At 46.9% G+C, this 24,040-nt stretch overlaps 1 protein-coding gene across 1 annotated transcript in view; it reads left to right on the forward strand.

Annotated features, from left to right (window-relative positions):
- Positions 1–24,040, forward strand: part of NT5DC3 (5'-nucleotidase domain containing 3) — a 62,592-nt gene that overhangs the window by 32,892 nt on the left and 5,660 nt on the right. Inside the window, exons 5-13 of the mRNA XM_059402223.1 lie at positions 5,197–5,287; positions 6,410–6,547; positions 8,772–8,832; positions 9,270–9,372; positions 9,522–9,623; positions 11,995–12,076; positions 13,148–13,234; positions 17,456–17,596; positions 23,141–23,205. Of these exons, the coding sequence (XP_059258206.1) occupies positions 5,197–5,287; positions 6,410–6,547; positions 8,772–8,832; positions 9,270–9,372; positions 9,522–9,623; positions 11,995–12,076; positions 13,148–13,234; positions 17,456–17,596; positions 23,141–23,205 (870 nt within the window). The remainder of the gene's footprint in view (positions 1–5,196; positions 5,288–6,409; positions 6,548–8,771; positions 8,833–9,269; positions 9,373–9,521; positions 9,624–11,994; positions 12,077–13,147; positions 13,235–17,455; positions 17,597–23,140; positions 23,206–24,040) is intronic.

Below are 24,040 nucleotides of genomic sequence, written 5' to 3' on the forward strand. Positions count from 1 at the left end.
AGGACCCCCCCCTCCATGTATTAGAATTAGTAGAAGCACTTAGCTCAGTTCAGAATCTTTGTCACTTCGAAAATGAAGGATTTTACCTTTTCTAATTCTTGAATTTGGGGGGGATTTAGGAGTATGGTTATTGTACCTTAGAAAGAGGTGTGCCTGTCTTAGCTTCTCCTTTCACAAACTCTTCATTAAAATTAATGTTTTTCTGTCCGACTTAAACATGCACACTGTTCCCGATACTTGGATACCGCTGAGAGCGTCGTGGCAGACCACAGTAGCCCTCTGTCCCCCCTCCCCACCCAAGCCCTTACACTCTTCAGTTTTTTCCTTCACATCATTCTTCCTATTTCTAAATACTGTGTTCATAGTTGTCTTTCCTAATTTATTAATTCTGGATGTGCTACGGGGCAGGACTGGGTGTGCGCGCACGTCCCACTTCTGCGGGCTCGTGCTTGTCCGTGAGTGTCGGCTGGTTCCTCCGTCCTCAGGCGTCGTTCGCGTCATGACTCCGCAGGTCTCATTCCTTCTGACCCGTGTCATGCCCGGTGACCGCCCTCCTCCTCGTACCGTGCTTGCTTGTTCTCAGATTTGTTTGCTGTAGAGGTGTCCCGAGTTTTCTCTAAATGTTCCATCACCAGTATCATCAATTTCCAACAATTCAAATGTCTTAGATACACTGTCAGTTACTTTTTTTTTTTTTTTTAAAGATTTTATTTATTTGGCAGACAGAAATCACAAGTAGGCAGAGAGGCAGGCAAAGAGAGAGAGAGAGAGAGGAAGGGAAGCAGGCTCCCTACGGAGCAGGGAGCCTAACGCGGGGCTCGATCCCAGGACCCTGCGATCATGACCTGAGCCAAAGGCAGAGGCTTTAACCTACTGAGCCACCCAGGCGCCCCCACTGTCAGTTACTTTTGTGTTTAATTGGCTACTCCTTCTGCTCTGACTTTCTCTGGTGGCTTGTCCTGGGGCTTGGGTTTGCCTCTCTCTCCACTCCCCGATGCCCGTCTCTTCCTCTCTCTGGCTCTGCTCCCTCATTCTGCTGGAGCACATCCCCAGAGCTGCCCGGTGCCTCTCAGAGCTGAGCCTTTCTGGGGGGCTGTGGCGGCTCTTCAGTTCTTCACATTGGTGTCCCCTTACAGGCCCCTGTTCTTAGTTTGCTGAGCCAGAAGCCCCCTTTTCATCTGCTACTTGTCTTCCACAAAGGTGTTCAAATGTCCTGTCTGCTGATGTCCTTGCTCTCATATCCTTTCACTGTTTGAGGAGTTTATTCTTTTTTTTTTTTTTTTTTTAAATTTAAAAGAGAGCTTGTGTGTGCAAGCTGGGTGGGGGCCCAGAGGGAGAGGGAGAGAGAGAATCCTATGCAGGCTCCATACCCAGCATGGAGCCCAATGAGGGTCTCAGTCTCACGACCCTGAGATCATGACCTGAGCTGAAATCAAGAGTCAGGTGCTTAACTGACTGAGCCCTCCGGCATCCCTGAATAGTTTATCCTTTTACTATCATTTTAATGGTGTTTCAGGAAGGAGACGAGGTGGTGTTGATGAAAATAATAATATTTGTAATAATAAATAGCAACGAGCAGATATTAAGTCTTGCTACAGCATAGACACTGTCATAAGTGTTTTATTTGTGTTCACTTATTTGATCCTTGAAATAACCTTATGAAGTAGGTGCTGGTATTAGGCCCAGAGATGTTAAGTAACTTGGCCAAAGCCACAGAGAAGTAGAATTCTGACCCAGGTGGTCTGTTCTGCCCTTAGCCTACATGCAGCATGGTTTTGTTGTACGGATTAGGTTAATGAAATCCTTCACAGGTGTCTTGAATCTTTTCCTCATCTCTGTTCCTGCCATCAGCTCCCTGGCTCAGACACTTAATCCTTTTCTCTAGGGCCCTTGCAGTTTCCTGCAGTGCGACCTATCCTGGACATCATTGCTGGACTGACGCATCTGAAGCATTGCCCTCAACAGACCCTCTCTCCTGCGATCCTGGATGGCTCCCACTGCCTAGAGAATGGAGCCCAAACCTCTTGGGTTTCCCACCAACCTTCTCTAAACCCATACCCTACTTTTCTTCTACACACAGCTTTTTACTTACTGGATCAGTTAAGACTCTTGGTTACAGGTACGGAAACCCGACTCAGACTGGGTTAACCAGAAATACAACAGTGGCTCACCGGTGGTGTGGCCCAAGGGACAGTGCCCGTTGCAGGCATGTCTGGTTCCAGGGGCCAAATTGATGTTGCCAGAACTCTTTCCATCTGTTGGCTCTCTCCCTCTGGGTTTGCTCCAGGCATGCCCCTCCGCCGGAGACCCCTGGCAACACCCTTGGCCCGAGGTCAACAGGAGCAGGGGACGGTCTCTTCCCAGCAGTTACAGCCAATCTCAGCGTGTGTGAGGCAGTTGCACACAGCACATCTGTTCTCTCCTCTGAGCTCTCCTTTCCCGGTTGCCATCTGCTCCTGCTGCCGTTCTGCCAGGGCGCACTCTTCCTTCCTTGCTGCTGCTTTAGATCTCCCCCATCCTTCCTTCAAGGCTGGCTGGTGCTGAGGCCTCACCCTCTTCTCGGCCCAACGTGGTCTGTTCCTCCTCTTCTCAGACCGCACAGTCCTATGGCTCCTAATTGTCTTGTTTCTTTTGTAGGTAAGTTTTCCATCGTGTTAAGGAGTATGGACAGGGCTAGGTGGTAGAAGCCAGCTGAGGCACTGGAAGGAAAAGGAATCTTCGTGTTCAGGTCCTGGGAAGGTCACTGTGGTCACAGCGCTGAGGGGTGTGGCGGGCTGAGGCGGGCTGGGGCAGCATGGGTGCGCATGTGGGCTCTGGAGTCCCACTTCCTCAGCGTGGGCCCTGGCCTCACTGCTCCCGTGCAAGCAGCTTCTTGACCATCCTGAAGCCTTGGTTTGCTCCCCTGTAAAATTGGCCTGATGCTCTGGTGGGCCCAGGGGTGGCTTGTCGTGTAGACCAGGGTATGCCTGGAGCAGGAGAGGCACGCCGAATGTCACCGCCTCTGCCTTCCCCTGAAAAGCCGTACGGATGAGCTCTTGGCAGGGCAATGCCCCCTCCTCAGCCTTGCCCGTCCGACACCTGCCGTCAGGTGGGTCCCCAGCTCCTCTGTCAGGTTGGATTTTGTGTTGGGGGCTGTGGAGCCAATGGCACAAGGCAGAGGGGGAGGCAGACTGGCTGTCTCCACAGCCCCATTTTGTACCCACGATTTAAGTTCTGACTAGGGATCTAGGGAAAGCCTATGCTTGTTCTCCTCGCAGGCACACCGGCAAGGCTTTGCTAGTGCCAGCTGTATACTCCTCATCCGGTCTCGGTTATGCCTGGAGGCAGGTACAGTTTTCGTTCCCCATTTTAAAAATGACGTTGAGACCCAAAGAGGTTCCATTGCTTGTCCAGGTACTATTCCTACTAATGACGGAAGCTGGGGTTTGAACCCCGGGCAAACTCTTCAGATCTGTGCTCCTAATGTTTGTATTTCTTATAGCCACATGGGGCCACGTAAAGTACTTTACGGTTTGATCCTCGCACTGGTTGAGGCTGCATCGGGGTGTGGCTGGCCGTGGCCCAGAGCCTGGGGCCCGGTCCCGTGGGCTGCTGCACCTGTGGGCGCACCTCCTGCGGGTTCCCACTTGCCAGAGCGGACTCCTCTCACCTCTCACCTCACCGCTGCTTTTGAGTTGACATTCAGTCGTGACCGGGGCAGCCTGGGAGGCTGTGAACCTGGGTTAGGGCAGGGCCTCGTGTGGGGGCAGGAAAATGACTCACCCAGCAGAGTTGTTCTACTTTTTATAGTTTCCTTCTAGGTTAGAGACTTAGGCGGGTGCACACCTGAGCAGGAGCTCTGCCCCAAGGTCCCTGCCCAGAATGTTCAGGAAGTACAAGGCCTCCGTTGTTTTCAAAGGCTGGAAGTTGTAGCAAGTTAAAGAAGATGGGGGGAGGGGCAAAATACTAATGAATCCCCGGGGGTATTTTTGAAAGTTATAGAAGGGCGGAGAACAGAAGGAGGCTGAAATTATATTTTAATTCTCCTTACATATCAAGTATAAATTACATTTTGTATGTATTTTAATGCCATCCTGGTGATTTTATAAGATAAGCAGCCTGTTCGCATTAGACTCGCAGCGCGTCTTTCGTCCTCCCACTGTCTGTGGTGCTGGGTGGACTTTCCGTCATTCCTTCTGTGACCTCCTTGCCACGGATGTCTTGTTTCTCAAGCACCTTCCCTAGAGAAGCAGCTGGGAACAGACGTTTTTCTCCGTGACGCTCTGGAGTGGGCAGTGCCAGGTGAGGAGACATGAGAGCTTTCAGTCCCCAGCAAGGGGCACCTGCTCACGGCATTGGCGGCAGGGTCGCTCTTCCTCCAAAATTTATCTTTCCCTTCCTGGAGGAGCTGGATTCATTTGCAGATTCTCCCGCAGCTTCCGGACACAGGCAGAGGGCAGATGTTACCCTGGCTTTTTAATAGGTGAAGAAACTGGCCTGGACTGTCACATAGCCTTTGGGGTCATCCCTCTCGGAGGTGGCTCCCAGGCTTCCTGCCTGTGTCTTGGGGTTTAGTCCACCCGAGCCTCATGAGTGGTTTTTCCCACCTTTGCACTGACCTTCTTAGGTCAGAGTGTCAGCTGGTAGAAGGATGATCGAGATAAAGCTAGCTTTTCTCTCCCTAATGTATTAAAACAAAAATGGCAACATAGACCCCACCCACCCCAAAGCAAACCCTACCCCCAAAGCAAAGGGAGGCCATGTACTTTGTTGAGGTGGGCATTGTGACATCAGTGGTTGAAGAGCCTGGGCCCCTAGAGCCAGAAAGCCTGGGGTCTGGTCCTTTCCCACCACTTTGGTGACCTTTGTAAGATTCGTGACCTTTCTGGGCCTCAGTTGCCTCTGCTGGGAAATGGGAAGATGTTAGTGCTTCCCCCTAGGATTGCTGAGAAGTAAGTGAATGACTGTGTGGAGTTCACACCTGGCATCCCTAGTAGGGGTTATTTTTCCTGCTCTTGTTACCCACGGAATCCTGGTGGTGGTAGTGGCAGCAGCACCTTCTTGCCTGTTACTTGTAGCCATTACCTGTGGCACATCTCGCCTCCTCGTGACAGTGACATCTTGCACCTGGGCTGAAAAATCCCAGCAGTTGCCCGAGGTCTGAAAGTCACTGCTCTTGCTATTTGAGTCTAACTGCACCGCCTGTGATTTTTCCAGAGGCCTCAGTGTTGTCCCCGATGAAGAAGTCATTGAAATGTACGAGGGGTCCCACGTGCCTCTGGAACAGATGAGCGACTTTTATGGAAAGGTAATGAGAGATTATTTATTTAAAGCAGTCTGTCAGCAGACACGGCCTGGTAAACTTAGAATCTCTCTGAGCGCCTCTGTGGAACTGACAAGGGACTTTGAGACTGTTTCAGGACTTTTGGGCCCAGGATTTGAGAAGCTGGTCTGGTGGCATCTCTCCTAGGCCCCTCATGATTCCCCTTTCTTAGCTCTTTCCTTCCTACCTGATGATGATTCTTTTTTTTTTTTTTTTTTTTAAAGATTTTTTCTTTATTTATCTGACAGAGATCACAAGTAGGCAGAGAGGCAGGCAGAGAGAGAGGAGGAAGCAGGCTCCCTGCAGAGCAGAAAGCCCGATGTGGGGCTCGATCCCAGGACCCTGGGATCATGACCTGAGCCGAAGGCAGAGGCTTAACCCACTGAGCCACCCAGGCGCCCCAATGATTCTTAATACCTTCCTTGCACCGGCCCCTGTCTACAGCCCCCTACCCCAAGGGATGTCCCCACTTTATAGATGAAGTCAGGGTAGCTCTAGTTGCCTTCTCTGAGATTGAGGACAGCAGGTCATCCTGGCCTTGAAGGGAAGTTTCTGTTTCTCTGACTTTTGTGGTTCTCTTTGCTTTCTGAATTTTTGCACATCTTATTAGGAGCACTCTTATTTACACTGTCAAAATGCAACAGAAGCTGCCCAGTCTGGTAAACTTGGGGTTACTAACTGCAGGCATTCAGAGAAAGGCTCTTTCGCAGGCTCACACATGGCTGTGTGAGGGCACTCACGTTCAGGAGAGCTACGTGGTTTTCTGTGCCATTCCATGGGCAGTAGTCTATTTGACGGCTTCCCTCTGGGTTTGACAAGAGAGTGTGAGCTGGAAGTTAGAACTTACAGGAATGTGAGAGTGATTAGATTTTTGGGGGGGAAAATCAGAGCATTGCCTTGGATTTGCCGGTTATGCTTAAGAGTACGATGTCAGCTCTGTGGGGAATGATGAGAAATAAGGTGAACGCTTCTACTTTGCTATTATTAGAACTGTCCTTGGGGTGCGGGATCCAGATGTTGATGACCAGAACCCCCCCGGGGAAATGTCCCGTCTGGTTCTGCTGTGGTGTTGGCCTCCGTTTCTGACTCTGTCCACCCTGCCTGCAGAGTTCTCATGGAAACACCATGAAGCAGTTCATGGACATCTTCTCCCTGCCAGAGATGTCCCTCCTGTCCTGTGTGAATGAATACTTCCTCAAGAACAACATTGACTATGAGCCTGTGCATCTGTACAAAGATGTAAAGGTGAGAGGCAGGGGTGCCACATCTCACATAGGGTTTTAGCAGAAGGGACAGCATTGTTAGCCTCCTTGGGCTGGGCATTTGCCTGGGATCTCTTTTATTTATGGTTTTACCATGAAAATTGTTAAGAACAATCTTACATCAGGACAATTGGAAGTCAGTGTAACTTTGTGTTAAAGGAAGAGAGCGCTCATATTGCTATCGGGATTTCTAATTCTTGCTGACTGAAGCCAGCCCCGGTGCATCTGGTCAGAGAGGTGGTTGGTGGCTGAGGTCCAGCCCGAGCCCACCTGTGGAGGGGGTGACTTCACACACAGGCTACAGCCCTGGGAACTGCTGTTGCTCAGAGCAGGCTTTTCTCTTGTACACGGAGGTTCCATGCAGGCCTTTCCAGGCCCTGCAGAAGCTGTGGGAAGACCCAGTTGGAGAGGTGGATAGACAGCTGTGAAACTTACATGCAGATATAGGCACATCATTTATGTAACTTTGTATTTGTGTATGTTGATTTGTGTTCACATGTGTTTATATTCTTTAAACTCTGCACTTTTTTCAGAACTTAAAAATGTGTTCATGTATTAATTTATACTAACAATACACATGTATATCACATACATGTATATATTAATAAGTGTGCATTGTTATGTATATATTTATATATGTAATATGTATTATTTAAGTACTTATATGTTTATGACTAATTTTAAGTTTCGACTGCCTTAAATCATGGGTTTTGGGAAGATGGTGGATGAATTCTCATTTCTCAGTAATAGTCTGTTTTTTTTTTTTTTTTTAAAGATTTTTATTGATTTATTTGACAGAGAGAGATCACAAGTAGACAGAGAGGCAGGCAGAGAGAGAGAGGAAGGGAAGCAGGCTCCCTGCCGAGCAGAGAGCCCGATGTGGGACTCGATCCCAGGACCTTGAGATCATGACCTGAGCTGAAGGCAGCGGCTTAACCCACTGAGCCACCCAGGTGCCCCTCAATAATAGTCTGGTATTATTTGAACTAAAACTGAGTAGTTTCTATTCTCCTTTTTGTGTGCACAAATGCTTTATCTTTAAGAATCTTTATAATATCAAAATATCAAATATATCAAATATCAAAAATATCAAAGATATTAAGTATCTTTAAGAATCTTTAAGTATCAAAAAATAAATAAAAGAACCACTTGTAGTTATATGACCCTCGCAGTCATGAGGAGAGCTGTTTACCAGATGCTGCCAACAGAGAGCATTTAGGTCTATTCCTGGCTCTGGCTTTCAGAGAGCTTCACGCATATAACTAATTAAGTTCTCACAATCAGGTCTGGAGGTAGGTGCTATTATTCCTCTCATTTTACAGATAAAGGTATTAAGGCACTGAGAGGTTGAGTCACTTGCCCTGAGTCACACAGCTAGTAAGTGGTAGAGCCTAGATTTGCAGCCGGGAAGATTGGCTCTGGCTTGCTCTATGAACCCCTGCTTCTCCCGATGTGAGTTTGAGACAAGCCTGTGCCTGAGGTTGAGTTTGTAGTCCGGAGGTGTCACGCTTGGTGGCGATCTACCAGTTTTTGAAGGCTGATGGTCCAGTTTTGCCTGCAGCCCAGTCCCCTGCTGTTTCCCCCCGGAAAGTTTCCGTGTGCCTCCAGGAGAGCCACCTCTGCGGTGGACCTACTTAGTGCCCCTGCGAGCGGCTCTGTGCTCCGACTCTTGCCAGGCGTCGGGCTGCTGTAGCCTGCGGTGGCCGGTGAGGGACTCACGGCCTCCTCTTCCCTGTCTGTCAGCCGCACCACATCTCCGCCTGAGTCAGCATCTCGCTGACCACTCCTCACCTCACTGAATAGAAGAAGAGCTGTCATTGGTCTCGGCCTCTTTCTCTGGAGGAGAGAACCTGCTCTTGGGTCTAGGGAGGGCGCACGGATAAAAAGAGCCATAATTCCCCTTGTCCAGATGCCCCGTAGTCATCAGTTCGTGAGACTGCCTAGAAATTGCCATTTACCCTGTGGAATTTTATTCAGAATTGTTCTCACAAGTTACCTCCCTCCTCTGTGACCCTTCTGCAAACTGCCACTGTCACCATGGAAACCTAAGCGTTGGCCGCCTGTGTGAAATGGCCCAGCACTGAGATTTCATCTGGTGTTCAGCCGGCCAGGCTTCTAAAGACAGACATCGTCGCAAATGTCACTTTTCTTGTCACTCAGGCTGTCTCACGGACCGTCCCACTGATTAGAAGCCTCTCTTTTGACAGGATTCAATTCGAGACGTGCACATCAAAGGAATCATGTACAGCGCGATCGAAGCAGATATTGGTACGTAGCCAGCACTGTCGCGAGGGCCGCCTCAGCCTGTCCCTCTTCCGGGCCACGAGCGGCTGTCGTTGTCATTCCCAGTGGCGACCCGGGGCTCAGCGCCTCCCGCCAGTGCAGCGTGGACGTGAGGACCTTGCTTCCTCGCACCTCGGACGTCCCCCTCCCCTTTGTCTCAGGACTCGACCTAATCCTGACCCAGAAAGACAGGCGCTGGCCATGGCAGGCAGGTCCGTAGTATGTTCCCATGGATCAAGGTGGCGGAGTCCTGGTCCCTGAGGTTCCAGGCACTGCTAGGCCAGCCTGGACCACGCTTGCTTGAGACGTTTCCACCCCTGAGGGCCCCAGCCGTGCTGGACCTAGAGGCCCCGCTTAGGGAGCCCCTGCAGACTGACCGCCTTGACACTGACTCCGTGTGTGAACGTTTCTCTTGCCCTCAGAGAAGTACATCTGCTACGCTGAGCAGACCCGCGCGGTGCTGGCCAAGCTGGCCGACCACGGCAAGAAGATGTTTCTCATCACCAACAGCCCCAGTAGTTTCGTGTAAGTGGTTGTGGGTGTCCCTCCTGGCTCCTGGCTCACGTCTTGTCTTGTGTCCTGTTTACCTTCACGGTTGAAAATTTGAAAGAAAACATTGCAAAAGTAGTGAATCCCTTTCTTATTAGACTCACCTGGCCGATATGTTGTTTCAGGGACAAAGGGATGAGGTATATTGTTGGAAAAGACTGGAGGGACCTGTTTGATGTGGTCATCGTTCAGGCCGAGAAGCCAAGCTTCTTTAATGATAAGCGGAGGTGAGCATCTCTCTTTCTGGGAGAACTAGATTGTCGCCCTTTGCTGCCCTGACTTGGTGAAGTCTGGAAAATCAGATGCATCTGACATTGTAGCTTTTGATTTTGAACCGTGTGGCAAGTGATTACAGGGTGCGTGGGATTAGTGCACAGCGGTCACACAGTGGTCGGCTTGGCTCGCACCAACTGAGATGGTTCCCACTTCAGCCCTAGGGGTCAGGCTCTAAGAAAAAGAGCCTATCAAGCAATGAGAAAACCAAACTTAGTATTAATTACATCCAAAGTTAGACTTGTTGATGCAGATGTGCTGTGAAGCTTAACGAAACAACAGTAACAACGAACCACCTGCTGGGCATTTTTGGTACATGCAGCTCTCAGTAGTGCATTTAAAATTACAGCTGGATTTTGCAATACTGCAACACAGGTTTTGTGCCAAGTGGAGTAAATCTCTACCAAGACTTAGGTAGTGTCTTCTTGCCACTGGCAGTAGAGGAGTGGGGAAGTTGTGGGTTACGACGGTTACTAGGGTGTGCTCTTAGCACTAATAGTTGGGGAGGGGGGTGTCAGGGATCCTAAAATGTCTTTCTTTTTTTTTTTTAACATTTAAAATCATTTTTAAAAATTTTTTAAAGATTTTATTTATTTTGAGAGAGTGAGCAAGCACAAGTAGTGGGGAGGGACTGAGGGAGAACAAGAAGCAGACTCCCTACTTAGCTGGGAGCCTGATGTGTGGGACCGGATCCCAGTTCTCTGGGGCCATGACCTGAGCCGAAGGCAGATGCTTAACTGACTTATCTACCCAGATGCCCCTAAAATGTTTTTCAGTGGTGGGATAGACCTCTTTACCAAGAGCCATCCCCCTGCCCCCTGCACCCATTTTTTGTCTTTGTTCTATATGCATGGAACACCTCCGCTCATCCCTTTTATTTATAGTGATGAAGATCAGAGACAACCTAAAGGAACATCCATGGGAGGGAATATTATACAGCCATTAAAAATGGTGTATTTGAGGGACGCCTGGGTGGCTCAGTTGGTTAAGCAGCTGCCTTCGGCTGAGTTCCTGATCCCGGCGTCCTGGGATCGAGTCCCACATCGGGCTCCTTGCTCAGCAGGGAGCCTGCTTCTCCCTCTGCCTCTGCCTGCCATTCTGTCTGCCTGTGCTCGCTCTCTCCCCCTCTCTCTCTCTGATAAATAAATAAAATCATTTTAAAAAAATGGTGTATTTGAGGGGTGCCTGGGTAGCTCAGTCATGTGGGCAACCGATTCTTGATTTTGGCTCAGTTCATGATTAGGGTCGTGGGATCGAGCCCCACATCGGGCTCCATGCCGACTGTGGAGCCTTCTTGGGATTCTCCCTCTCCGTTTCCCTCTTCTTGTCCCTGCTTGTGCTCTCTCTCTCAAAAAGGGAAAAAGATACTTTTGGGGAAAAAAAGCAGCGAGCACGTTAAAAACACATATGAAAGAATTTATAATCACATGGGAGATTGCTCACAACAGTAGAGAAAAAGATACAAATCGGTATACACAGTGATCTTCATTTATGTTCATAAAAAAGAGAAAGATAACAGATGTTATCTTTATAGACTGAAAGACACCTACTGAAAGCTTAGGTGTTTATACCTGGGCACTGGGATTAGGGGTCATTTCCCTTTTCTTCATTCTATTCTGCATTTTCCAGATTTTTTGGAGTCAGTTTACATTTTTCTGATCAGAAAAGCAATCCAAATAAATGTTACCTTAAAAAAAGGCAGACGGGCCCCACATGCCTTGGACTTTTGTTCTTTTTTTTCCTTTTTAATATTAAAGTTCTAATTGGCTTTATTAAATGATTCATGAATTAGGCCACATAGCATCTAGCAAGTAGAGGGGAACTCCTGGAGGCCTTTATTCTTACTCCCCTTCTCCATGATAAAGTGATTTGTCTCATCCTCAGATCTGTTTTGTGTCTAGAGTGGCTGGATTTCAAGCACCGAGTGGGACACTGCGTAGTAAGGTGGTATTTCCATAAGCTGTGCTTGTGAAGCAGATTTTCTCTGTGTGATCAAATACATTTTAGGAAATCTGAAAGTTTCTCTCCCAGGAAGGTTTTCTAGAGGCCTCAGGGACTTTTAAGAGGGACATAAGTAGTGCCTAGTGTTCCCCAAATTTATCTGACCCTGGAGTTCTTTCCTTGCTAAATACCTTTTGGATCCTGGGGTCTGCAGTTTGGGATGTCTGTAGTGGGCCAGGTGGTGTGGTGGTGGAGTTTGGGCTCCAAGGCTTTTCCAGGTTTGTGCAGTCCCTTTCCGTTCCCACTGAGTAACTGTGCGGTGTTTCCTAGGCAGACAGCCTGCACGGTTCCCACGGGTCATAGTGTTTCCCTTTCTGTTGTTAGACCTTTCCGCAAGGTGAACGAGAAAGGTGTCTTACTCTGGGACAAGATCCACAAGTTGCAGAAAGGCCAGATTTATAAGCAGGTACCTCGTGACTGATTTCTCCTTTTTGTTCCTTTGCTTTGTGGTCAGTTATAATAACAGCCAGTGTTTGTTGAGGCCTCCTGTGTGCCTGGCATAGTTCTGAGTGTTCTCCTTGAATTAGCTATTTATAACTTGGCAGCAAAACTTAAATTTAAGTCAGTGTATTTTCAGTGTGTTATGTCTAAATTAACTCAGAATTGAACAGGCTTTAAAAACAATTAAAGAATTACTTTCATAGTGTATACAATTTAAGATGTTAGTAGTAAACCTTGGATATTTCTCTTGAAAAAACGTTGAGTGACATGGTGTATTACCTTAAATTAGTGATTATTTCCTGATGAGCTGTGTTTTGTATACAATTTTGATATATTTTAGTATCCGTGAAGCTTTCAAATGTTTGAATAAGTGATTGAATCACTGACTCTTGTGTTACTGAAGTTTGTTTTATCTCATCCTTTAAAATTTTTGTATTTCTGTAAGATTTATAAAACACATGAAAGTCTTTATAAAACAGACGAAGTACTGCGTGGTTAAAAAACTTGAAACCTTCCTGGTGGATTTGTAACACACTGCTGCACTGGGCAGTAAGTCTGTTTTCCAGATGTTGGAAGATTTGCTTTGATATCGCTATCCCACTACTAGCACGTTAGACCAAGGGAATTATTAGGACGTAGCTCAGACTGTGCTACAAGAATACTTGCCGTGAGTTACAAAATAGATAACAGAGTACATGTCCAACATTAGAGGATTGGTAAAAGGAACCACAGTATTTCTCGCTACTGAAGTGGTAGATTAGTATTCACTGACATGGTTATAGAATGCTCCATGTAAAAATATCATTACGGAGAGGTATGTACCATATGAATCATTTCTGCAAAGTGCATTTGACTTAGAAGAAACATCTGAGAGAATTCATGCAAAGGTGTTTTTATCTTTTATGTTTTGGTACTTAGAATTGTGTATAAAATTAAAGCTTTTGCTAAGTTTTAAAAAATCAGTATTTTGGGTTACAATAAGTATATAGGTTTCTATCTCAGATGATACAATCTCTCTCTTTTTCTATTGTTGCAGGGCAATCTATATGAATTTTTGAAGCTTACTGGATGGAGAGGATCCAAAGTGTTGTATTTTGGTGACCACATATACAGTGACCTGGCGGTGAGGAGCTTTTTTTTCCTTTTCTTTGCTGGGAGACAGATGTGTTAGTCTCACTTCCTAAGGAATTTCTCTTATTTAAGACCGTGTTTATACTTTCATAAAAATGGGACAAGGTTGCCTTTTGGGGGGGGGGGTGTCTCAATTTTTACATAATGGAATGGATCAGAGGTGTAAAAAGTAAATTTTTTTTGAAATGATAGAAATTAGTAATTTACTCAGGATTTATGAGAAAAATCTTTCCATTCAGGTAATAGTAAGAAATAAATGCCAGTCTTTTTGTTTTTATTAAAACATCCGAGGCGGACAAAGAAGAATTCATAAACGTTAGTCAGGGCTTCTTTTGCAAGTTCAAAAACTGGCATTTCCAGGAAACAGCTATTCTGAGAAAGTGAGGCATTTCATGCCCACTGGCATAACTAGAGCAGCATCGCAGGACATGAATTATGACTTAATCTATAATTGGAACAAGGCTGAGTCAGTCACGTTTCCTGCCATGCCCGGCTCCTGGTGCGGTGCGATTCTGTTTGCTCAGTGAGCCCAGGCTGGTGGCATCAGACTTCAGACCATCTGCTGGAGGCAGAGGTGGAGGGGTGATTCCAGTGCCTGTGTGTGGACACACTCTTGCTGGGTGATTCCATGCCCCCTGCATGGTCACGTCTGTCCAGCAGGCTGAGGGTCTAGTGGAAGGAATCATGGGCTCAGAACTGGAAGACAGGTTTCCATCCCAGCTCTACTATTTTCAGCTGGGTGGCCTTACACACAGCCTCCAAGCTCCGATGTCCTCATTTGTGAGAAGAGTGAAGTAAGATAATGTATGTAAAAGTGATAAGTTGAAATATAAAGTGCTACCTTCAGGATTTTGGCACTACCAGAATGTTCCGCTGAGTGACATGATGTCACAGACATTTGCCTCTTGCTGAGGGGTGTCTTTGGGTCTTGATGAGATAACTGTGTGCTGCCCTTGAGGTATGTGGGTCTGTGAACGCGCATGGACACACACACACACACACACACACACACATACAGGTCTTAGCATTATGAGAGGTGCTCACAAGGCAGTAGTTTCTTCAAGTGTGGTCCCTGTGACATCAGTACCACCTGGGAAACTTATTAGAAATGCAGTTTCTCAGGTCTCACATCAGATCAGAAGATCTGGTGGGGCTTGGCCATCTGTTTTTTAAACAGCTTTTCACACTGAAATTTGATATCAAGGTAATAATTGCCTCAGAATAAGTTAGGAACTGATCCCTCCTCTTCAGTTTTTGGGAGAGTTTGAGAAGGATTGGTGTTAATTCCTCTTTAACTGTTTGGAGGAATTCACCAGTGAAACCGTCTATCTGGTCCTGGGCTTTTCATTGTTGGAAGGGTTTTGATTTCTGATTCAATCGCCTTACTAGTTAGAGGTCTTTTCAGTTTTTGCATTTCTTCATAAGTTAGTCTTGGTGGATTATATGTTTCTGGGAATGTCATCTAGGTTATTCAGGTTGTTGATGTATTGTAGGTTGTTGATGTTTGTAGCTTTTACAATTCTTTTTATTTCCGTAGAATTGGTAGTATTATCACTACTTAAATTTCTGATTTTAGTAATATGAGTGTTCTGGGTTTTTTTTGTCTTTGTCTAGTTCCTTATGGTGTGAAGTTGTTAATTTGGGATATTTCTTTTTTCACATATGTATGGCTATGGCTATACTGTGTATATAGTGTATGGCTATAAATTTCCCTCTGAGTACTGCATTTGCTGCATCCCATAGGTTTCATTATGTCACATGTGCATTTGTGTTTAAATTTGGCACAGGGTATTTTCTCATTTTTCTTATGATTTCCTTGACTTGTTGTTTGTTTAAGAGGGTGTTCTTTATTTCCATATTTTTGTGAAATTTTTAGTTTTTCCCTCTGTTGATTTCTAGCTTCACTGCTTGTGATCAATAAAGATACTCTGTATGATTTTAAAACTCATTACAACTTGTTTTGGGACCTAACATAAGTTCTGTCCTGGAGACTATTTCAAGTGCATGGAGAAAAATGTGCATTCTGCTTTTGTTGGGTGGCATGTTCTGCATATGTCTGTGAGTTCTCATTGGTCTTCAGTGTTGTTCAAGTCCTATATTTCCTGACTTGTTGTCTTTTGTTTGGTCATTTTTCTGTTATAGGAGTGGACTGTTGAAGTCTCCTGCTGTTACCACAGAGCTATTTTTTCCTTCAGTTCTGTTCATATCTGCTTCATAGATTGTGGCACTCTGATGCTTGGTGCATATATGGTTATAATTGTTATAACAATTGACCCTTTGTCATTATATAATTGTCATTCCTTGTGTCTTGTGACAGTTTTTGATTTAAGGTCTATTTTGTCTGATATTAGCATAGCACCCCTGCTCTCTTTTGGTTACTAATATCTTTTTTAAACCTTTCAATCTATGTGTGTCCTTAGATCTATGATGAGTCTCTTGGAGGGATGCCTGTCTGGCTCAGTTGGTGAAGCACGTGACTCTTGATCTTGGGGCTGTAGGTTTGAGCCCTGCATTGGGTGTAGAGATAATAAATAAATTAGTAAATAAAGTCTCTTGGAGCATATAGAGTTTGAAACAGTTCAACAGAGTTTGAAAACCACTGTTATAAAAGATCAATTCATTAACATGTCAGAATTAACATGTCAGAAATTATGTGGCAAAGCACATTATCCTTCAGGGAAGTCACCTTGGGAATGTAAGTACTTCTAACTTTGCTCTTTGTCAACACACTTTTGGGTGCCCCTTTAAGAATAGATTTGAGAGCCACGTTGAGGCACAGGAGAGAATCAGTTTTATTATTAGTAATTTATTATCATATGCTTTAGTCTTAGAAATGTTCCAGGTGACTTTTTACTTATTTTCAGAAATAAAAGCTACCTTCAAAAGTTTGCCACCATTGGGAGTATTTAAAAGGTTATGCTGTAGGTTTTCATGTACTATAGGAGGAGAAATGCTGAAAGGTTTAAAGAAATTCAGTAGGTGAAGAAAGCAGGCAATATCCTTAGCTCTTGAGGAGCCGGGATTCTAGCTTTAGGTGAGTAGCCAGTGAACTCTGAAGATTTTAAACCTTATACCATTTTATTCCTTAAAACCTCAAAGCTTTCCTTTATTCTTCAGAATAAAAGCCTGATTTCCTACTGTTTCCTACAAGGCCCTGCTTGATCTGTCCTTCTAAAGCCCTCCTCTCTGAAGGCAGGACCTGCCTCTGCCCTTTCCTACTCATCTTTAGGCTCCCTGCCTGGCTGTTCCTTTACAACTCTACCTCCACACCCCCAACCCCAGCATGTTCCTGCTCAAGGGCCTTTGCACTTACTGTTTTCCCAGCCTGAATTGTTCTCCTCCCGCATAGCTCACACTTTCACTCTCCTTCCCTTCTGATCTCTTCTCAAACATCCCTTTATTGGCCTTGTTTCCCTAACCACTTTATATACGATGATAACTTTTTTCCTTCTTATTCTGCTTGATTTTTGACCATTGTATTTATCACCACCTGCCTTTGTACATACTTTGGTTTATTTTTTGCTTGTATTTCCCATGAGGGCAGAGATTTATCAGTTTTTGTTCATTGTTTTATCCTCATTGTCTAGAACAGGGCCTGGCACTTAGTAGTTGGATAAATATTTGCCAAATGAGAAAACAAATGACCATTTAGTATGCTGATTGTATAGCTTAGATTTCCTAGGATATATTTGTTGACAGATACTTTGGCTTAATTGTCAAATCACGAGTTCACTGTATCTGGCATGAGAAATGTGATCATGTATGTCTGTGTTGTAGGATCATTCCAAGCCTCACATTTTATAATTCCTCATAACCCACAAGGCCCAGCACACAGTGGGTGCTCCCCAGTGGTCTGTGGACGAATTGAATGAAGACCTCCAGTGGCATTTCAGTGGAGCCTCTTGTTCTGCCCCTGACCTAACTGTTGTTCTACAGACCATGGTTAATGATTTCAGACCCTGTGTTTCTGCAGGGGCTTGATTCACAGCCATTATTTCCAGAACAGAAACTCTCTTTGGGTGTTATGGTCAAAGCCTGGGGCTGACTTGGCTTAATTACATGTAATTGACTAAATTTGGCTTGGTTAGTAATTAGGCATTGCAATGAAAAAGGAATTCAGTGCACGCCTGTTGCGTCTGGGTCTGGGAAAGGGAACGGAATGGTTTAAATTCTTTCAAGAGGAGTGTTGACTTTTGGTGATCTTTGCGATCAGGATTTGACCCTGAAGCACGGCTGGCGAACTGGTGCGATTATCCCAGAGCTGAGGTCCGAGCTCAGGATCATGAACACGGAGCAGTACATTCAAACCATGACCTGGCTGCAGACCCTGACCGGGTTATTGGAGCAGATGCAGGTTTGGGATTTTTTTCTCTCTCTCCTCCTTTTTCTTTAAGTCTGAAGTTAGTCCTCTAATCCAAGTTATTTCAAATATTTTCTTTTAACTGTGGTTATAAAGCATGAAGCATAAGGCATCCTGCAGAATAACTCCTGGGGCTGTTTTGCCCCCAAGAGAGTGAAGACATCTTTAAAAGTGCCCCGCAAATTGATTGAGGAGAAGAGCTTTGTGGGGCCCTGTAAACGCAGGGGTCTATGTGGATTCCTCTGTCAGTGGAGATCCTGTGTCCTCGCTTCCCCACTAAAGCTCTCTCGGGAGACATCCTGTGGGATAGTGGGATTCGAGAACCTCTGCTGATGTGTGGGACCAGTCCTGCTTCTGCCTTGGGCCTGCTGCTGTGGTACTTCCCCATCGTGGGCCTCAGTTTCCCCATCTGCAAAATGCAGGGTCCTGTGGAATGAACCCCTCAGGCTGGGCATCACAGCTTGCTGGAGAGGGTCTCAAAGCAGAAGTCAGTATCTCTGCATATAGCCTCCACTTGATTTTGAACATAATACTTATAATTTCCTGGCTCAGTGGAGTTCAGTGGCAGTTTCTCCTTTGTGTAAGTTATGTAGCCAGTTTCAGACTGTTAGTGAGGAATGTTGTTTTTGGTGATTTTTCTGACCCACGGAAGCTACCCCTCACTTGTCGCTATGACCCACTCCCCCTTCTCCTGAGACACCTTGCTTCCTGCTTGGTTCAGCTGACCTGGCCTGCAGCTGTCCCAGCATGAGTGCTTTTTTAGGATAAGGAGCACGCTGCCTGCTCTCTTGGCTAACACACCTGTAGCTTCTGGCCACGGCCTGTGGCCCACCGCCTGCCAGCCCACTTTGGGAATGGGCAGGGGCCTGCCTTGCCCGGCCCAGCTGGCAGCCTGCATCGAGGCAGCTGGCAGTGAGCTCAGGCAGAGCTGTGAGAAGCGGCTGGCTGGGCCCTCGCTCCGGGGCCCACACATTCCGGAGCAGGGGACCTTGCACGTCCCCTAGGCCTTGCTTCCAGTGGGCTCTGCCCACGTTGGTTCTTGGCTGGTCTGTGATGAGGATTTGTGATGCGTCCCTGACTATGCTTGTCTGTGAGGTGCTTTTCTAAAAATAAAAGGCATCAATTCTGGGTTAATGTAGCTTCAAGTGTGTACATAGATCAGACAATAATAATAGTTACTTTTCACATGCCAGACGCTGTGTGGAGTGCTTATCCTGCACACACGAGTCATCAGTAGTCCTGGCTGTCCTTCGCAGGCAGGTACAGTTTTTCCACTTAGAATAAGGAAAATGGGTGTTTGAGAAGTCAGGCAGCGTGTCTGAGATTGTAAAATGACAAAGCAAGAACTTGAACTTAAGGCACATGTGATGTCCAAGTCCGAGCATTTGAGCACGACGTCAGAGCGCTTCCCTGCTCTTAGGGTTAGAGTTCTCCTTAGCTGTGGCAGTGCTGCCCCCCCTCTGTCATGCTGGAGCCTGACAGACATAGACACGGGCTGCATGTGGATGGTGTCACTAAATTTTATTTTAAAAAATTAAAAATTTTTAAATTATTAATTGATAAAATTTTTAAATTATTAATTGAAAAAATTTTAAATTATTAATTGATTATTTTAGAGAGTGTGTGGGTGCACACAGGCACATGTTTGAGAGTGGGGGATGGGGGAGAGAGAGAATCTTCAAGCAGATTCCCCCTTCGAGTGTAAACCTCCCTGCCGCCCCTCACACCCCTCCCTACCGCCCCCACACCCCTCCCCACCGCCCCCCACACCTCTCCCCACCCCTGCAATGCAGTACTTGATCTCACCACCCTGAGATCATGACCTGAGCCAAAACCAACGGTTGGATGCTTGACCAACTGAGCCACCCAGGTGCCCCACATTTTAGCTCTGAGGATAATTTTTTTGTTTTCTGTTCTCTGACCTGTATAAAAAGTTTGATGATTAAGGAGTTTGTGTTTTAGAGAATGGAAGGGCTGAAAATATTTCTCTGACTTTGGAAGTAATTATATAAGACATAAGGGGGGGAGGAAGAAGAGGGAGCTACCATTCACATTGCCAATCCCATTTTACAGGAGAGGGAATGGAGTCTGAAGGACAGATAACTTATCCTGAGTTCCAGAGTTCGTGAACAGCTGAACCAAGCTATTTGGAAATGTTCTAGACACCGCGTTCTAGAACCACACTCTAGACACAACACTATAGGACCCATGTTCTAGACGTGATGCCCTAGACGCCATGTTCTAGATACCATACTGGAGACACTGGTCCAGGCTTTATGTTCATTTTTTTCTCAGAACAACTCTTTGAAGTAGATACTAACACTCCCACTTTATAGGTGAAGCCCCCGGGGCACAGAGGAGGAGGAAAGTAACTTGGCAAGTAACGGGTGATGGTGCTGGGATGGGGACGTGGGCAGTCTGGCTCTAGAGTCTTCCTCACTCTCACCTCGGGCTCTAACTCTTTGCATAGCTTTCTGTCCGGTTAGCATCATGAGGATAGAGAGAAGTAGGGCAGATAATGAAAAAAAAAAAAAAAAATCCAGCCGAGTGTCCTTTCTCATGTTCTTCCTCTTCCCCTTCCTCCTGCCCTGCTGCCGCCATGTTCACGTGAAAAGCTAAATATTTCCAGTGACTTTCTGCCTCATATCTCTAGACACTCCCCTTTCGGGGTAATTTTCAGAAATGTAGTCCTTTATTTGGACTCTTTGCTGAAGAGAAAAACATCCTCAGAGCTTGGGTTTGATTTTTTAATTTGTGAAGCCAGCAGAGTGTCGTTGGGGGCCAAGTGTGATGAATTAAATAGAAGTATATAATTTTGGCTTTGAGTAGCTGTAAAGAATAAAGATAATTTAGTTTAACTAACCTTGAAAGTAGAGTCCAAAATGATGTGGTGGATGGTGGCAGTGCTGGTTGACGGCAGTAGACAGCCTTCCCAGGTTCTCGTGTCACAACCACATTTAGCTCCGGGTTTGGCCGATTTCTGCAAAGGGCCAGGTCAGTCAGTGTGTCGTGCTGTGTGGGCCAAGCCGTCTGTCACTGCTGCTCAGCTGTGCTTGTGGCCGAGAGCAGCCCGGGACAGTGCGGACCATGCGTAAACGACGGGGCGTGGTTGTGTCCCTGTGGCTTTCTTGATGGACACTGAGATGTGAATGTCCTCTCATTTTTGTGTGTCATAAAATTGTTCTTTTGATTCCCACACCCCCAAGCATTTAGAAAGGAACTTACTCTTCAGCACGGAAGCCGATGGGAAAAACGGGTGGTGGGCTGGATGTGGCCTCCCCTGGTAGAGGTTCGGGGCGGCTGGACTGTAGGGCCGCACTCACACTGGGCGGGAGGGCTGGTGTGCTGGTGGAGTGTGACTTGCCTTGTTGCTCCTGTGGAGCTGATTATGCTAATTAACGACTGGGGCCAAAGATGGGACCGGCCTCTCGGCCTCTCGTGTGGGCTTCTGGTGAGTCTTCACTGATGTTAACGACCCACTTGGGCGTGCATAGTTTCACTTAAAGATTAGTTATCACTAATGAGCACTTCTTTTGAAGCAGTTTAAAATAGATTTCAGACACCTGCGACTTACTGAAAAGTTTGGCTTTTGGGGGGAGCAGAGCTGGAGAAAGACGTGCCTCAAGGAAAAATAGCCTTTTTTTTTTAAACAGAAGAGACTTGAGCATGTACAAAAGCTGATGGGGGGTGGGCGCCAGGGGAGGAGGCTGAGGTTCTGACAGTGATGGTAAGCGGTGGAGAAAGGTGCCCAGGAGGGCAGACTGGGGCACATGACGCCTGCTCCATCTCTGGAAGAGCTGGGGAATGTGCCTTGAGCTGGGAGACCTGAGGTTGCCCTTCCGGTCTGCAGAGCCGGCCCTGGGGAGGAGGATTCTCATGTCCTCTGGCAGCTAAGTTTCAGAAAGAGAGCACAGGGAGATTCACTTTGGTAATCCCTATGCCCGTCACCAGAGCATGCTCCCATCCTGCATTTATGGGCAGAGTAAGGGAGAAGACGTCTCTCCCTCCTGCTTAGACAGGGACGGAAGTGCCCAGTTTATGGGCTGAGAAGGGTGTGTGGGCAGAGCTGGGGGCGTTCCTGCTCACAGACTGACCCCTCACTCTCTGTGGTGTTTTGTGGTTTTATCACGGTCTGTTTACCTCCAAGGGGGCCTCTGTCTTGTCCTCTCTTGTATCTTCAGCATCAAGCACAATGCTGGGCACATAGGTGTGCTGTACAGATATGTTTGCGTGTGCACGTGTGTATAGAAATTACACATTTTACCTCTTCTGATCTAGTCGCATATTTTGTTGATCCTAAATGCTAGAGTGAGTAATTTCTTGAATAAAATGTGAAAACTAATTAAAATCATGTTTACAGAGCCTCTGTCAGCACCTCCGGAAGTGTTGAGGCAGTCTTCCAGTGCTCCGGAAGTAACAGCCAGTGGTCGTCCAGTGGCAGCTGCCTCCCACTGATACAGGCAGTGTGTGTTTGGGGGAGCCATCCAGATCATAAGCTCAGTCCACACGGGTTTCGTGTGAGTGGCAGAGGCCTTTAGCAGGTGACTGCCAGTCAAGCTGTTGAGCTGGGCAGAGGCAGTAAACAGAGGGCCTTGGTTCCCACGTGGGAAGCAAATGGCCTGCTTGTTTGGTATTTTCCTCCAGGCTCTAAGGCTGCCCATGTGAGCATGAATTGCAGGGAGCCCCACCTGTCGTCCATGGTCACATGAGCCTCTGACCCTGGCGGGGACGTTCCTGCTCAACATGACACCTGTGAGATTCCGTTTGTTAGGTTGTGGGCAGTTGTCCTTCTCTTCTTGCCTTTTGCTCACATTTCAGGCCAGCTAGAAAAGTCTCTGCTTTTTCCCTCTGGTTGAGGTGCTCTACCTTCCTGTCTTTCACAGAACAATTATTTATTTTCCCTTAAACACTTCCAAAAGGATAATATCACCTCAAGGGAAAACACTAAAACTATTTATAATCCTACTTTCCTTGCATAAATTAAAGAAAAATTTCCATTGCCAAAAATGTTCATTGCCACATACATGCCCCTATTTTGACATGCTTGTAATTAGAGATGTACTGTTACACCTGCTAAGTCCACCTACCTGCTGATTTTATGTTTGTACTCATCTGTGATATGTGTAGTGGGGGGGTGTGGTCAGTGGATGTTTGCATATGTGGTACACACGTGTAGGGGACACACTGCACACATGTAACACGCATGTTTTACATGGATAGATATGCATCGTGTTTATACATAGCCTTCACTAATACTGTAATAGACCCAGCTAATGGGGGCCTTGTTTAATAGGCTTATAATGTTCCATCTCTGTTTGTTAAATCATGTTTCTAGTGTTGGAGATTTAAAATTTTTGTTTTGGTGAAGAAGGCAAGAATGCAGCCAGGAATCTGAAAGTGTGGTATTTTAAGCAAGTGCCTATGTCTTTGACGTCAAGGAATAAAATTCGTCCAAGAGGAGTTGCCCCTTAAATTCTCATCACCCCATGAGCTTATTTGCCGCTAGAGCAACCTCAGTGATTTGCTTGTGTCCTGTAGGTTCACAGAGACCCTGAGTCACAGCTGGTTTTGCAGGAGTGGAAAAAGGAAAGAAAGGAAATGAGGTAAGAGGGGCCCATTTCGAAGGCAGCGAGCCCACCACCCTGCCTGATCCCCACTCAGCCCGCACGCCGTCCCCAGTGCTGGTCCGAGGCAGCCTCCTTTTTGAGCTGCCCGGTGTGAATGGGACCATGGCCATTGTTGTAGCCACAACGAAGCCGTGGCTGCCATTAGCGGGGGCCATGTGACATTTCTTTGAGGCAGCAGTGACCTTTCGCAAACCTTTGAACACCGGGGTTGACGGGGCTGTCCCTCCCCTCCCCCTTCCCTGCCCTCTTGTCCTGCCCATCTGCGCAGCTGGTGACCCAGCTGTAGCTCATGCTGGCAGCTGGCAGCCCAGTGTGGCTCCTGGGATGGCTTGGGGGGTGGGCTCGGAACCACCATGAATTCACAGGGCTCCTGCTGCCTAGCTGCTTCTTTGTCATTGGGGTATGTGAGCACGTGTAAACATCTCAGTATCAGAATGTTTAGTGGTGGGCAGAGCCCACCTGCTGTCTGAGAAGGTTGGCAGGTGGCATCTTAAGGGAACAGTTGTTCAGAAGAGGCCCGTGGACAGTCGTGCTTCCTTAAGAAGGATGCCGTGTGTGCAGACACTGTTTATCTGGCCGTTTCTGCTCTTGCTCGTGACCTCCCCTTTTGCTGGGCATGGCCGTCTCTAGGCTTTTGGAAGGAGTGGTCACTACCTGGGTTCTGGCCGCTGAGCCATGGACAGGCTGCTTGGGGGGAGTGGCGTGGAGCGGGGCCAGTGTCCTCCCTGGGGGCTGCAGAGGCCACAGCCACATTGAATTCAGTCCTCCTCTTGGTGTCGGCTGCCTGGGGCTCATTTTGATTTGGTTCTTA

This window comes from Mustela nigripes, chromosome 6 (assembly GCF_022355385.1).
Source record: "Mustela nigripes isolate SB6536 chromosome 6, MUSNIG.SB6536, whole genome shotgun sequence".
NCBI lineage: Eukaryota > Metazoa > Chordata > Mammalia > Carnivora > Mustelidae > Mustela > Mustela nigripes.